We start from the raw sequence: 12,707 nt of genomic DNA on the forward strand, positions 1-12,707 counted from the left end.
GCGGTTCAGACCCAGAGAAGGAGATCTTGGCTCACGTTTCTGTGCTCCAGGCAGAGGTTTCAAACCAGTTATTACAGGAGGTGGTTGCACATCAAAGGGCACACGCATGTTTTTAGGGAAAACAAAAATAGAACGAGTTCCCCTCCTGACTGGAAAATTATATGTTGTGTTTCTGGCTTAAGTGATAGATTAAAAACTGCAAGTCTTTCAGGTGTTTGGATCACCTGAGAAGTTATTTTAGAGGTTAAAGATGCTAATGAGGGTACAGAAGATCTCCCAAGGCAAGCAACGATTAACTCAAAGAGATTGCCAGGCTGGGCTCCAAACCAGCCTACACAAACCAGCCTAATTATTCTCCTTATTCCTCCAGAAGAGCTATTTTGGTCTTGCACGTTGTTACAAACACAAAATGATGCCTCAGGTTTTAGCTTTTATATTTTTCAGACTCTGTACAGCTTTAGAGTGTGGGTCTGGGATTTGTATTAGGGGATGGTGAGCTCTCTTCACAGAGTAGGGAGACAAAACAATTCCTTCTCTAGCTGGGGACCAAGGACAAATGATCCAAATCTCAGGCCCAAGAGCACAAACAATGTGGACTGAAGAGAGAAAAACAAGAAGGATGGGACTTCATAACCTAAAGGTGTAATTGAACAATTAACTCCAATGTGCAAATGGAGCAGAACTTACAAAAGTGAGAGACCCCATGACTGGTTGTGCATTTTGTGACCATTTTGGTTCACCTTGGGTGCAGCCCTGGCTGGGCTCTTGTGCTGCCCAAGGTGGATCCACTGAGGCCTCCTAATAAATCCCTGCTTTATTCTGTAACTCTGTCCAGTCTCTGTTCTAGGGCAGCCTGCACAAGGCATCAGAAGAACAACCCAAGTTCCAGCAAGACAAACTGGGTGTGAAACCCTGGGGCTGTGTCTCCCCCATGCCCTGTGTGGGGTTGCTCCTCACCCATGCTCCGGCTCCTCGATGGGATCCGTGAATTCCGAGTGCACGGCGGAGTCGATGGCGCTGTCGGTCTCCACCTCGTCGTGCATCTCGTGCTGCACCAGGGTGCTGGTGTCCTCATCTGTGAAGGTCTCACACTCGCTGTAGGTGCTCTCTGAGCCCATGTAGGCACTGTCAGTCACCTCATTTGCCTGCTTAAAACAAATACACAAGAAACAAAACAATAAGATCTTAAAGCTGAGCGGGTTCGTGGCAGAATTTTGGCTGTGTTGCACTTCTGAGCACAGGAATCCAACTTCTGGAATCACCCCAGGCCCAGGTGCTGCTCTGTGGGCACCACAGGGTGCACCTCAGCCTTTGCAGGGCTTGGGAAGCAGATCACAGAAATAGGGACTAAATAAGACTTGGAGAGAGGTTTTGTTGTGAGCCAGGATGGATTTGGCCAGGGCAGGTGGGATTATCCACTGCTGACTCAGCAGTTCCCATGAACTGCTGCTTTCTCCCACCCCATTCCAAGAGGACATGTTATTATTAATCTGAATTCCCTGCAAAAACCACCATTCAAAACTCCCAATTAACCCTTGGAGCACCTTTTTTTGGTCCTGTCTGGTAAAACCGTCCATCCCTCAATAGTAAATAAACTGTTTCTAAATCTTCATTACAGCTTCTGATTTGCAGGGACTCAAATCCCCACACTTCAGCTGGAGCAGCATCTCAAATCCATCACTGAGCAGGCTTTGGGAAAGCAGCAGGGTTTGTGCTTTTAAGAGACTCTGATAGAGCAAGGAGAACTGAGTTTTCCAGTTCTGCACCCCAGGCAGGTTCAGCTTCAGCTTCAGCTCCCCCACATAGGCAGGGACAATCCCTTCTGATCCTGATCTCTGGAGAACCACAGGAGCAGCAGCAGAATCCCCTAAAAGCCAAAGCTCTTGTTTCCCTCATAGTGCCAGCCCCTCTCTTAAGATTTGGGTATTTCTCCAGCATGCATCAGAGCAGATCAAGGAATTTTGGGATTGCCAGTGCTGGTGCTGAGCTCCAGCTGATCCCCTGTCACTGGAGGGGCTGGGCAGAGGGGTGGGAGCCCTCCTGCCAGGCCTCCAGGTGAAGAGCTGCCCATGGAAAGCCTTCTGCTCCTCCTGAAGTTCACCTGGTGGGATCCCACGTGCTCAGCAGCAGAGCAAAACAGCAGCAGTTTGAATGTGAGCACGACTGAAGCAAAATCCTTTTTCCCTGCCAGGGCACACAGAACAGCTTTCAGGGCTTTTTCCAAGGATTTTGGAGAAAATCACATTTCTCAAAGCACTGTATTCACAAAATCATGGAGTGGTTTGGGTTGGAAGGGACTTTAAAGCCCATCTCGTTCCACTCCCTGCCTATTCCACTATCCCAGGTTGCTCCAAGCCCCACCCAGCCTGACCTTGGACACTTCCAGGGGCAAAAAGGGATAGAAAACCCTGAAGGGATGGAGAGAGAGCTGACACCAGCAATTCCCACTCCATGTGGCCACTGGGAGCAGCCAAGTGACTCAGTCCAGCCCCGCTTTGCTCTGCCAGCCCTGAGCCCACCACAGTCAGCAGGATGGACACAGCCAGGAGTTCCTCTTGGAAGCCTGACTCAGCTCCCACCTGGTTTGTGGTCATCAGCACCTCCAGGACACCTCCCTGAAGTTAAACACAACACAAACCTGCCCAGAGCTGAAGTCAGGGGCTGCTCCAGGGAACTCTACCAGGCAGAGCCTGTGCCTGTCTTGCAGAGAGAAACAAAAGCCTCTAAAGCCCCCACCCACTTAAAAATGCATAAATCCACCAAACCCACTTACACACCTAAAGCTGGGACTTGCTTAAGTGCTTTACTGGATTTATGCTGCACTTTCTAGAAACACCATTAATGCTCCAGCAGGAGGGACAAGGGGAAGCAGAGACTTGACCTGCCTTGGCTTGGTCACAGACAGAGAGAGCCCAAGAGGTGACAGCAGCCACCCCCAGCTGCACATTCCCCTCCCTTCTGCCTGTTTGAAAAAGCTTTCATGCCAAACTGGAGAGAATTTTGCTTGCACACTACAAAATAAAGGCTGCTTTTAAAATACCAACCCCGCCTCCCTCCTCCTCACTGGAAAAGCTTACATTTAAACATAGGTGAAGTATTATAATGAGCAAATTGAAGTATTACAATAAGCACAGAGTAAAGACAACTATTGAAAGAAGCCAAAAACCCTCCAATTCACAAGTAATTTGATTAGAAACACTGCTGTGGTTACTGCTGACCCTCTCAACATGAAGCAAACCAGGAGCAGAACAGTGCCCTTAGTCAGATGTTGGAACAAGAGGACCTTTAAGGTCCCTTCCAACCCAAACCATTCCATGATTCTATGATTTCTCTATCAAATTGTTCCAAAACACCTTATTGGAGGGAAATACATGCATGGACAGGCTGGATTTGGGAGCAAGCCTTTTGGAGTAGGAGAAGCACAAGACAGCAAATATTGTCCTTCAGCCCCACCAAAGATATGCATCAATTTATTACCTAAAAATTGAATTTTTCCTGATACCAGCCTAGATGAGGTTTCAAAAGCAAGAGAGCCCTATTAAAATTAAACCTGTGTGGACAATGAGTTAAGAAGCAGCTGAAACTGTAAACAAAGTCCTTCCCCTGAGCACAAGCGTGGAGAACTTTGCTGCACATTTCACCACAGAATCAGTAACTAAACCTCAAGAAGAGATGCCAGGAGGAGATAGGCAAACCAAGGGGGTTCAGGTATTGCCAAGTGCCTGACAGAGCCAAATCTCTGTCCCTGGGCAAGTGTGTGGGTACAGAAAGTTCTTATTTATGGCCTCAGGAGCAGCTGGTTTGTGCACTGACCCTTCAAACCCCCCTGCCACAGCTCTCCTTCAGCCAGCTTTGCCTTCTTGTGAGCAGAAAGTAAACATTTTTTCCAGCTTAAAAAAAGCCAAAGGCACACTAAAAAAACATCCATGGGCTCAGGACAGCCAGGTTGGGCTACACCCACCCCAGAGGACTTGCCAGGAACATCAGTGACACGTTCAGAGCGGGGCTGGTGTCACCAATATCAGTGCATTTTGATTTTTTTATTGAATAAAACACACCCTGAGGTGCTTCAGGCAAAGCTCAGACATTAAAACTGGGACTCAGGTACACACAGAGCTCTGAGCTGGAACAGGATCAGGGTTTGATGGAGGTACCAATCCCAAATCCAGCAGGTATTTCCCCAGAGCCACACCTGGCTGACAGGACAGGGGCCACCCAGAGGCATCTCTGCCTGCTTGGGGAAACTCCAGGGATCTGAGAGCCCAGGTGAGCTTCTAAAAGGAAATAAATGGTGAAGTCAGCACTGGGATGATGTAACATGCCCTGATCAGACAGGTGAGGTGCCTTTAGGAGCCTTCTCCAGCAGCAGCTCATCCATCCCAGGCATCTGATGACATCTGGGAGTAAAGATTACTTAATTAGATGTTGTAGAGTGCTATAAAACCATATGGATTTTAAAAAAAGCTGCTGCAGTGTGAGGAGAGGGATTCTTGGGAATCACCTGCAAGGTCCAGGCAGGGACAGAAGGTTCAGCACAAGCTCAGCCAAGGCGTTGCCTTGGAAAGGAGGGCAAAGTCTGGCTCCCAGGGAGGTTCCTTCCAGGCAGGGCTGTCCCTGGAGCTGTCCTGGCATCCCAAAGCTCTGCTGTCCTTGAACACAAACACTCGGAAGGCTGGGAGGGGGGTGAGCGACAAGGAAAAGGAAAAACAACTCTGTTTTCCCAGCAGTGTGAGCCTGTTCCTGAAGAATCCAGCCCTGACTGTGCACAGGATGCAGAGGAGATAGATCAGCTACAAAAATCCCCCTCCAAGGACACCCTGTGGCCCTGACAGCGGTGACAGTGCCAGGGAGAAGGGACACAGTTGTGCTTATAGTCCCACATGAATGCAGCTGGCCCCAGGGCAGCTCAGCCTCTGGAATGCCACTTTGGGTCCCAATATTGCCCTCTTCCCACACACCCAGGCAATGCCAGCTTGTCAGGGAAGCCAGGGAGCCTCTGCTCAGCCCTGGCTGAAGGCAGCTTGCACAGCTCAGCCCCTGGAGTTGGGGCTGTTACACTCCATCAAGGCTGGGCAAGAGAAATGTGCTGCATCTCTTTGGGCAAATTGAAAACTCACCCAGCCCAAAACCAAACCCCAAACCAACTCACAAAACACCACAGGTGGCAGGCTGTCCCCAGCACCCCGAAAACCAGCAGGCACCGTCCCTGCTGGCCCAGCTCCCCAGGGAGAGCCAGGCAGAGAGGAGTGTAAAGTTACACCACAGCCCATGGAATCACAGAATCCTAGAATGGTTTGGGTTAGAAGGGACATTTAAGTTCTGCCCAGTCCCACCTCTGCCATGGACAGGGACAATTTCCACTATCTCAGGTTACTCCAAGCCCCGTCCAACCTGGCCTTGGAGACTTGCAGGGATCCAGGGGCAGCCACAGCTTCTCTGGGCACCCTGTGCCAGGGCCTGCCCACCCTGCCAGGGAACAATTCCTTCCCAATATCCCATCTAAATCTCTCCTCTTTTAATCTAAACCATTCCCATGAAAAAAAATCAGGTGGATCTGCCCATGTAACAAGTCAGGTGCATTCCTTGAACCTCCAGGGCTGAGCCTGGTCTCTGGAAATCCAACCCCTCCTCACTTTGTGTCAGCTCACAAAAACCCACCTGTGGAGACATCCTGTCCGGAGCCAGAGCCAGCTCCGGGAGCTGCTTCTGCGAGGCAGGAGGGAAGCAAAGTCCAGGGGAGCCGGGAGGCTTAAGGAGCGAGCTGGAGTCCCAACAGAGCGCCTTTTGTTCCCGAGCTGCCGATAAGGAGCAGAGCTCCGGCACACTTCCCTGCTGGTGAGCGCAGCCTCCTCCCGCTCCCCTGGATTCCAAAATAAAAGCTGGTTTTGGGAGCCCTGCTCCGGGTGCTCACACTTCCCAGGAATCCATCCCCAAAGAAAAAGGCTGAATCTGAAAAAGGTTTATCTCGGCCTTCCTGGTGTTTCTGGTGAATAATTAAGCCTTAAGTGACAAATTCCTTCCTTATAGCCACGAATAGAGGGATGTATAAAGCTTGGATTGCTCACCAGGGGCAGGTCAGAAGCACTTTTGGTGACTCAGAGGATGGTCTCTGGCAAGCAGTGACAACACTGACCCCAAAGAAGGTTATAACCACCCCAATGCCAGCCTGCCCCCTGCAAGCAGGAGCCCAGCCCTGTGGGAGAGCTGATCCATGGGATTTTCCCCTCTCCGTGGCACACGGAGGCCTCGGCACCGCTCTCACCCACAAGTTCTGAGGGTTTCCTCAGGTTTTCTGTCTCCTCTCCGCAGAAACCACACGTACATCAAGCTTCCTCAGCGCTGCCTGCCCAGCACAAACACACAGATTTCCTTCCATTACCTTCCCAAAGCAGGTTCTCCCCTTTTCTCTGGGTTACCTTGCTGTGCTGCGGGCGGTCCCTCCTGAGGCTCGGAGCAGAGGGCAGTGCTGAGCAGCGCTGCCCGCAGTGTCCGGACCCTGATAGGAGCTGAGCTGACCCAGGCCAGCCCAGACTGCTGCTCCCAGCACGGCAGCAAGGAGTTATGCTTTAACCCGAGCTCTGCCCCTGCCTGCTCCTCACACAGCAGGTCACAGCCCCTGTGCTCCTCTGCTTGTGCCTCAGGACCTCGGAGAACATCTGAACTCACACGAGAGTCCAAAATCAGACACTGAAACGAATTAGGAAACCCCAATCCCTGCCCTTTTTACTTCTCAAACACTTATTGAGACACCTCTGCTTGCACTGCTGCCCCCTCACCCCCCAGCCCTCCCGTGTCCCACAGCCCAGTTCCCACGTTCCCAATCTCACACACTCTGCTTGTGGTTCAAGATAAGGTTCCAAGGACTTTGTTTTCCAAACTCCTTCCAGCCTACTTCCTACTGGGCAAACACTTCAAATGGGACCTTTTCTGACCAGCACAGAAATTTCTCACCATAGCCCTGCACTTGGGTCCTGCCTTCAGGGACATCCCTGTCCCATTTACACTCCCACCCTTCCCTCTACACAGCTTGGAGTCTACACAATAAATTAATTTCCTTTCGTATTTTCAGGCTTTAAGATATCAAATTATCACCATGGACTGATTTGGGAGAGCTGGACCCCCTCTGCTCTGGAGCCAGGCTGGCAGAGCTGGGGGTGCTCACCTGGAGAGGAGAAGGCTCCAGGGACACCTCAGAGCCCCTGCCAGGGCCTGAAGGGGCTCCAGGAGAGCTGGAGAGGGACTGGGGACAAGGGATGGAGGGACAGGACACAGGGAATGGCTCCCACTGCCAGAGGGCAGGGATGGATGGGATCTTGGGAATTAGGAATTGTTCCCTGGCAGGGTGGGCAGGCCCTGGCACAGGGTGCCCAGAGCAGCTGTGGCTGCCCCTGGATCCCTGGCAGTGCCCAAGGATGGGGCTTGGATCAGCCTGGGACAGTGGAAGGTGTCCCTGCCATGGCAGGGGTGGCACTGGATGGGCTTTAAGGTTTTTTCCAACACAAAGCATTCCAGGATTCTGTGAATACAAGGATAATATGGGACTGTTCACTTGCTGTCCACAGGGCTCATGGCCCTTCGTCTCTCACTGCAGAAAGGCTTTGGGGACAATGGGGACATTGCTCAGGGCTCCATGTTCTTCCCCAAGGACAGGTGAACAGGCACTGAACTGCATCTGTCACATTCCACAGCCCTGCAGCTCCAGCCACCTGCAAGATCTCAAGCCTACCAGCTGCTCAGGACAAAATGATCACCAATTCCAGCAGCCAGCCCCTGGCGAGAGGTTTGTGACCATTTCATTCATGGTGTTTTCTGGTCAGCCCTGTGAATGGCCTACTGAGGCCATTCCAGAAGGTGGGAATGGCTCTGGTACAGAAAACCTGAGCTCTCACCTCCATATCCCCATCCCAACCAGGAGCCCTTCACACCTGGGTTAGGACAGCCAGGGAACAGCTGAACCCAGGCCTGTGCTGGTGCTTTGAGCCCCTTGCACAGCTCAGAGGAGCTCCCAAAGCTCAACTCCATCTTTTCAGCCTGGCTGGACCCTGCCAGACATTCACCCTGTGCTAACAGTGGTATGGAGAGGAAGAAGAGGAAAAAACCTCACCTAAAATGCCAAAGATTGCAAAGCAGGGCCCTCCCAAAGGCTCTGTGCTCACCAGGCCCAGCTCTGCCTTTGGGAAGGAAAGTATCTTCCTGGGAATTCTGCACTAGGAAAGGAGGGCTCAGAAGGTCCACAGGGCTACTAGGAGGGGACACAAGGAACCTGCAGCAGCCTCCTCCTGTGGAAGAGGTTTTACAGAGACTCCTGTGAGCCAGAGAGAAGCTTGGTAAGAGGATCCATGCTTGCCCCTGGAAGAATTTTCTACCAAGGTCGTTGACATAGAAACCAAGAAAGAAAGAAGCATAAATAAGAGAAATCTGCAACTGCCTGTTCCAATGAGCACTGTGTTTGTCTTTCCTGACCAATGAGTAAAGTGTAAACCTAGGAGGTTTGTAAGAATGTCTAAAAAGCATGCATGCTAAAATAAAAACAGGTTTGAAGCCTTCTGAAAATGGAGTGTGGCTTTGTATTGTGACCATCTCAACTGTGACATCCTACAGCCACCCCACATGGGTTCCCTGCAAAACACAAGGCACCAGGAATGACAGTGATGCCTCTGGGAGTCCCCACGTGCTCCCATGTTACAACATACAGCTGGGGCCCTGCAAGGCCCTGGTCCCCTTTGCAGAAGCTCTGAGCAGCTGGAGAAACACAGCAATGTGGATTTTTGCCCTCAAAGAAGCCTTAAGCTCAATTGCTCAACGTGGAAAACAATCCTGGCTTCAACGGAGTTAAAGTTTCACAGAGTTGATGTGTTGGCCCTAAAGCTGCTGCTCAGTGTTGCACAGAATGTCACAGAATATTCTGAGCTGGAGGTCTCCCAGCTGCACCTGTAGGCAGGCAGGCTGGGAGAGCCAGGAGCAGCTCCTACTCCCAAAATACACAAAACTTGGGACGTGCCCAAGTCCCATTTTCCTCCCCAGATCCGCTCCTTCCCTGCTGTACAACTCCCTGCTAGACAAATAGCCAGAGGGGACGTGCCTGGGCCAGTGCAGGCTTCCAGGGAAAGCCAAATTCCCCTCTTGTGGCTGTGCAGAATGTGTTTTCCTGGCTGCTTCCAGCAGGAGCCACGGCAGCTGCCCAGCAGATGGCAACAGTCCTGCACAAGGCACTGCAGCCGCAGGACTGACGCTGCCCTGTCCTGCAGAGCTCAGCCAGAGCCTTCCTCTGATCCTGTGGCCCACAACACGAGTTCCAGGGCTAAAAATCCCTATTTAAGGAATTTATGGTGCTCCCAGGCAGCCTTTACAGGGCACTGGGTGTGCCTCTCCTCCAGCCCAACTGAGGTTATACAGCTCCATGCCCATCCCAGCTCAATCCCAGAATTTTCATGCCTCGTTTTCCTTTTTCTAGAGTCATCCTTCTGCACTGCCCAAGGGGGCTCAGCTGCCCCAGGAGCAGAGCAGAGGGGCAGAGCCCTCACCCTAGGACAAGGCACAGTGGGTATCCCTGTGGTGCTGGGCTGATGGTTGAGCTTGGAGTTCCTTTCCAGCCTCAATGATTCCATGATCCCAAGGAAACAAACTCCAAATTCCCCTCCATGTCCTCCTAGAGGATTCCAAATGAGTCCTGTGCCTCAGCACTGAGTCATGAGCACCACAGGAGCTCTCAAGGGAGGCAAGGAGAACTCCCATCTTCCAGGCAGTCAGCAGCCAAGCTGTGCCAGCCCAGCCTGGGGGAAAGCAGGGCTCAGGTGTCCAGATGGAAAAGCTCCAAGCTCCCTTCAATGTGACTTTGACAAAGCAGGAAGGCTGTCATTAGTTTTTGGTGGTTTCTCAACCCCCACGCTTCCACCTGAGGCAGGAGGAACACACTGGGAGGTGATCCCAGGCAGGTGATGCTCTCCCTGCTCCAGCTGGGTGCCCAAGGGTGAGGTTCCTCTTGAATGTGTCACAGAAGAGCTGCAGGGATTGGGATGAGCCCCCTGCAAACCCAGCTGGAGGCACGAGAAGCCACGTGGCTGCAGGAGCTGCTGTCTCCGTGAAGCCATGGGAGCAGGAATCCTCTCTGGAAGCACCTTAACAGACAGCCCTGTCTGCTGGGCACTCCTGGAATGGTGCCACAGGAGCCAGGAGACCCATGGCACATCCAGAGCCACTCCTGGAATGGTGCCACAGGAGCCAGGAGATCCACGGCACATCCAGAGCCACTCCTGGAATGGTGCCACAGGAGCCAGGAGACCCACGGCACATCCAGAGCCACTCCTGGAATGGTGCCACAGGAGCCAGGAGCTCCACCGAACAGCCCGACTCCTGGAATGGTGCAAGAGGAGCCAGGAGATCCACGGCACATCCAGAGCCACTCCTGGAATGGTGCCACAGGAGCCAGGAGATCCACGGCACATCCAGAGCCACACCAGTGGCTGAACTGGGGCAGTATCCAACATTACAAATTCCTGAGTTCACACCTTGTCCCCTTCCAAAGCCTTCTCCTGGAGGAAGCAGGTGTTGGTGGCTCTCTCTGGAGAGCAAACACTTGGTCAAAGTCCCCAGCTCTGGGCTCTCAGGGCTTTCCATGGATGCTGAGCTCTCCTGATGACAGTCACCAGAAGAGGACATGACTCATCAAGCAGAGCAACCTTATTAACAAAGAGAAGACATTTTCCTGGAGACTGCTTAAAGCACTTGTTTACACTTGTTTGAACAAACACTGAGGAGAAAAGCTCCTGTCAGACCCCAGCCCTTGGAAGAGCTGAGCACTCCAGTCCCTGAGATTTTGGGCTGTTTAAGAGGGACCACAGCCAGTGCTCCACTCAATAACCACAAACTGCTCCCAGCACTTCTGCAAATGCAGCAACTCCTTCAAGTCTGATGTGACAGGGGAGGAGAAATCCCAGCTGTGCCACTTCACCCCATGGCCCTGCCACAGCCAGAGGGGCTCAGGCAGTGCTTGAGGTGTCCCAAGTGTGTTTTGGGGTGTGTTTAGCTGAGTGTCCTGCTGCAGCATCTTCCCAGGGCTGACACAGGGATACCCCAGAGCCCAAACTGCTGCTTGGTGCAGTGAGAAGTTTACTCTGAAGAAAGGTGATGGTTTCACTTTGAAAGGTGATTTTCCCCCCTCACCTCTTCTGGAGAATCCAAGAGGGACTACAGGTTATTGGGAACAGCTGTTTACTCTGTTCTCTGCCTGGCTGATTCCCTGCTGCACCTAAGGAAGAAGGGAATGCTGGAGCCCTCTCCAGCTCTTTTTCCAGTGCTCCCACGAGGAACACACCTTTGCTGCTCCCAGCAGGATGCTTTGTGCCACAGCTTCTCCCTCCCTGGGCCAGCTCCAGCTTTCCAAGGCACAGCACTCCAGGACGTGTGGGATGAAAGGCACGTTGGGAGCTCACGGCTCAGCCAGAAGAGAACAAAAACCCCCTCTCCCCAAGACTCCAGTTTATTTTTACACTCCCAAGGCTGAGTGGTATTTCTTGAGCATGTTCTCATTTGCAGAACCTCTACAAAATCCTGGCAGGCTGGAAATGATTTCAAATCACGTATCCAAGACAACAAGGATAATTCTTCCCCGGCATGTTAAACGTAGAGCTGTCCCTTAGATGTGAATTCAGTATAAAAATCCACTCAGATCTTTTGGAAAAGGAGATTTCAGGACTCATCATCTTTTTCCTTTGGGTCACCTTGTCTTTACAAGGAAAGGCTGGCCCAGCAGCAGAAGTATTTCATCCCAGTGTGGCACACACCTGCCTTGTTGGTATTGCTGCCCAGAATAGCTCCCAGCGCTGACAGAGCTCATCTGTGTTAAATTAGCCCTTGGAAAACATCCCTGCTCCAAATTTCAGGCAAGATGCTCCCTTGACACAGGTCTGAGGAGCAAAAAGTGAAAGCCTTTTCCTGTCACAGCCTCCACACTGCTCAGTCCAGCGTTAAAATGCACATTTGTGACCCTGCACCACCTAAAAACCATGGAAATCCATCTCCTGCCTGCCCTCCTGTCCCACTTCTCCTCAGCTGTTCCTGGGGCTTGGAACTACCTTTCAAAAAAGAAAAATAAACCAATAAACCAATATTCAGCCTTGCCTGGAGAAGCTGTGGCTGCCCCTGGATCCCTGGAAGTGCCCAAGGCCAGGCTGGAAAGGGTTTGGAGCAACCTGGGTAGTAGAAAGTGTCCCTGCCCACAGCAGGGAGTGGCACTGGATGATCTTTAAGGTCCCTTCAACCCAAATCATTCCATGATTTTAGGACCAGCTGCCCAACACCCAGGCTATCATTAACCTTTTATCAAGAAATCACAAGTCCAAAATTATGTACTACAGACTATACCAAACAAAAATACACACAAATATAAATAAATACATTTGCATGCAAATACAAAGCAGGTCAGGAGTCTCATTACCAGCAACAAAGAGTGTGATAAAAATCACAAAGAATCATAAAATATCCCGAGTGGAAAGGGGTCCACAAGGATCAGAGCCCAGCTCCTGGTCCTACACAGGACAACCCCAAAAAACATCTAGGCTACCATGACACAGCTGTCACATCCCTGAAGAGGCAAGTTTGGAAAAGAAAAAGCAGAGGGGAGTGATTCAGTCCCCACGTGGGACAGGGACCCAGCCATCCCTTTGCTCCCAAGGCTCCTGCAGCACCTCCTGCTCCAGGCTGGAAGG

At 51.7% G+C, this 12,707-nt stretch overlaps 1 protein-coding gene across 2 annotated transcripts in view; it reads right to left on the reverse strand.

Moving 5' to 3' along the window:
- The window catches only part of RAB11FIP3 (RAB11 family interacting protein 3), a 60,960-nt gene that overhangs the window by 25,703 nt on the left and 22,550 nt on the right, over positions 1–12,707 (reverse strand). For both annotated transcript variants that reach the window (XM_031060501.1, XM_031060500.1), the window contains exon 3: positions 958–1,145. In XM_031060501.1, coding sequence (XP_030916361.1) covers positions 958–1,145 — 188 coding nt within the window. The remainder of the gene's footprint in view (positions 1–957; positions 1,146–12,707) is intronic.

This window comes from Geospiza fortis, unplaced genomic scaffold, assembly GCF_000277835.1.
Source record: "Geospiza fortis unplaced genomic scaffold, GeoFor_1.0 scaffold114, whole genome shotgun sequence".
Classification (NCBI taxonomy): Eukaryota; Metazoa; Chordata; class Aves; order Passeriformes; family Thraupidae; genus Geospiza; species Geospiza fortis.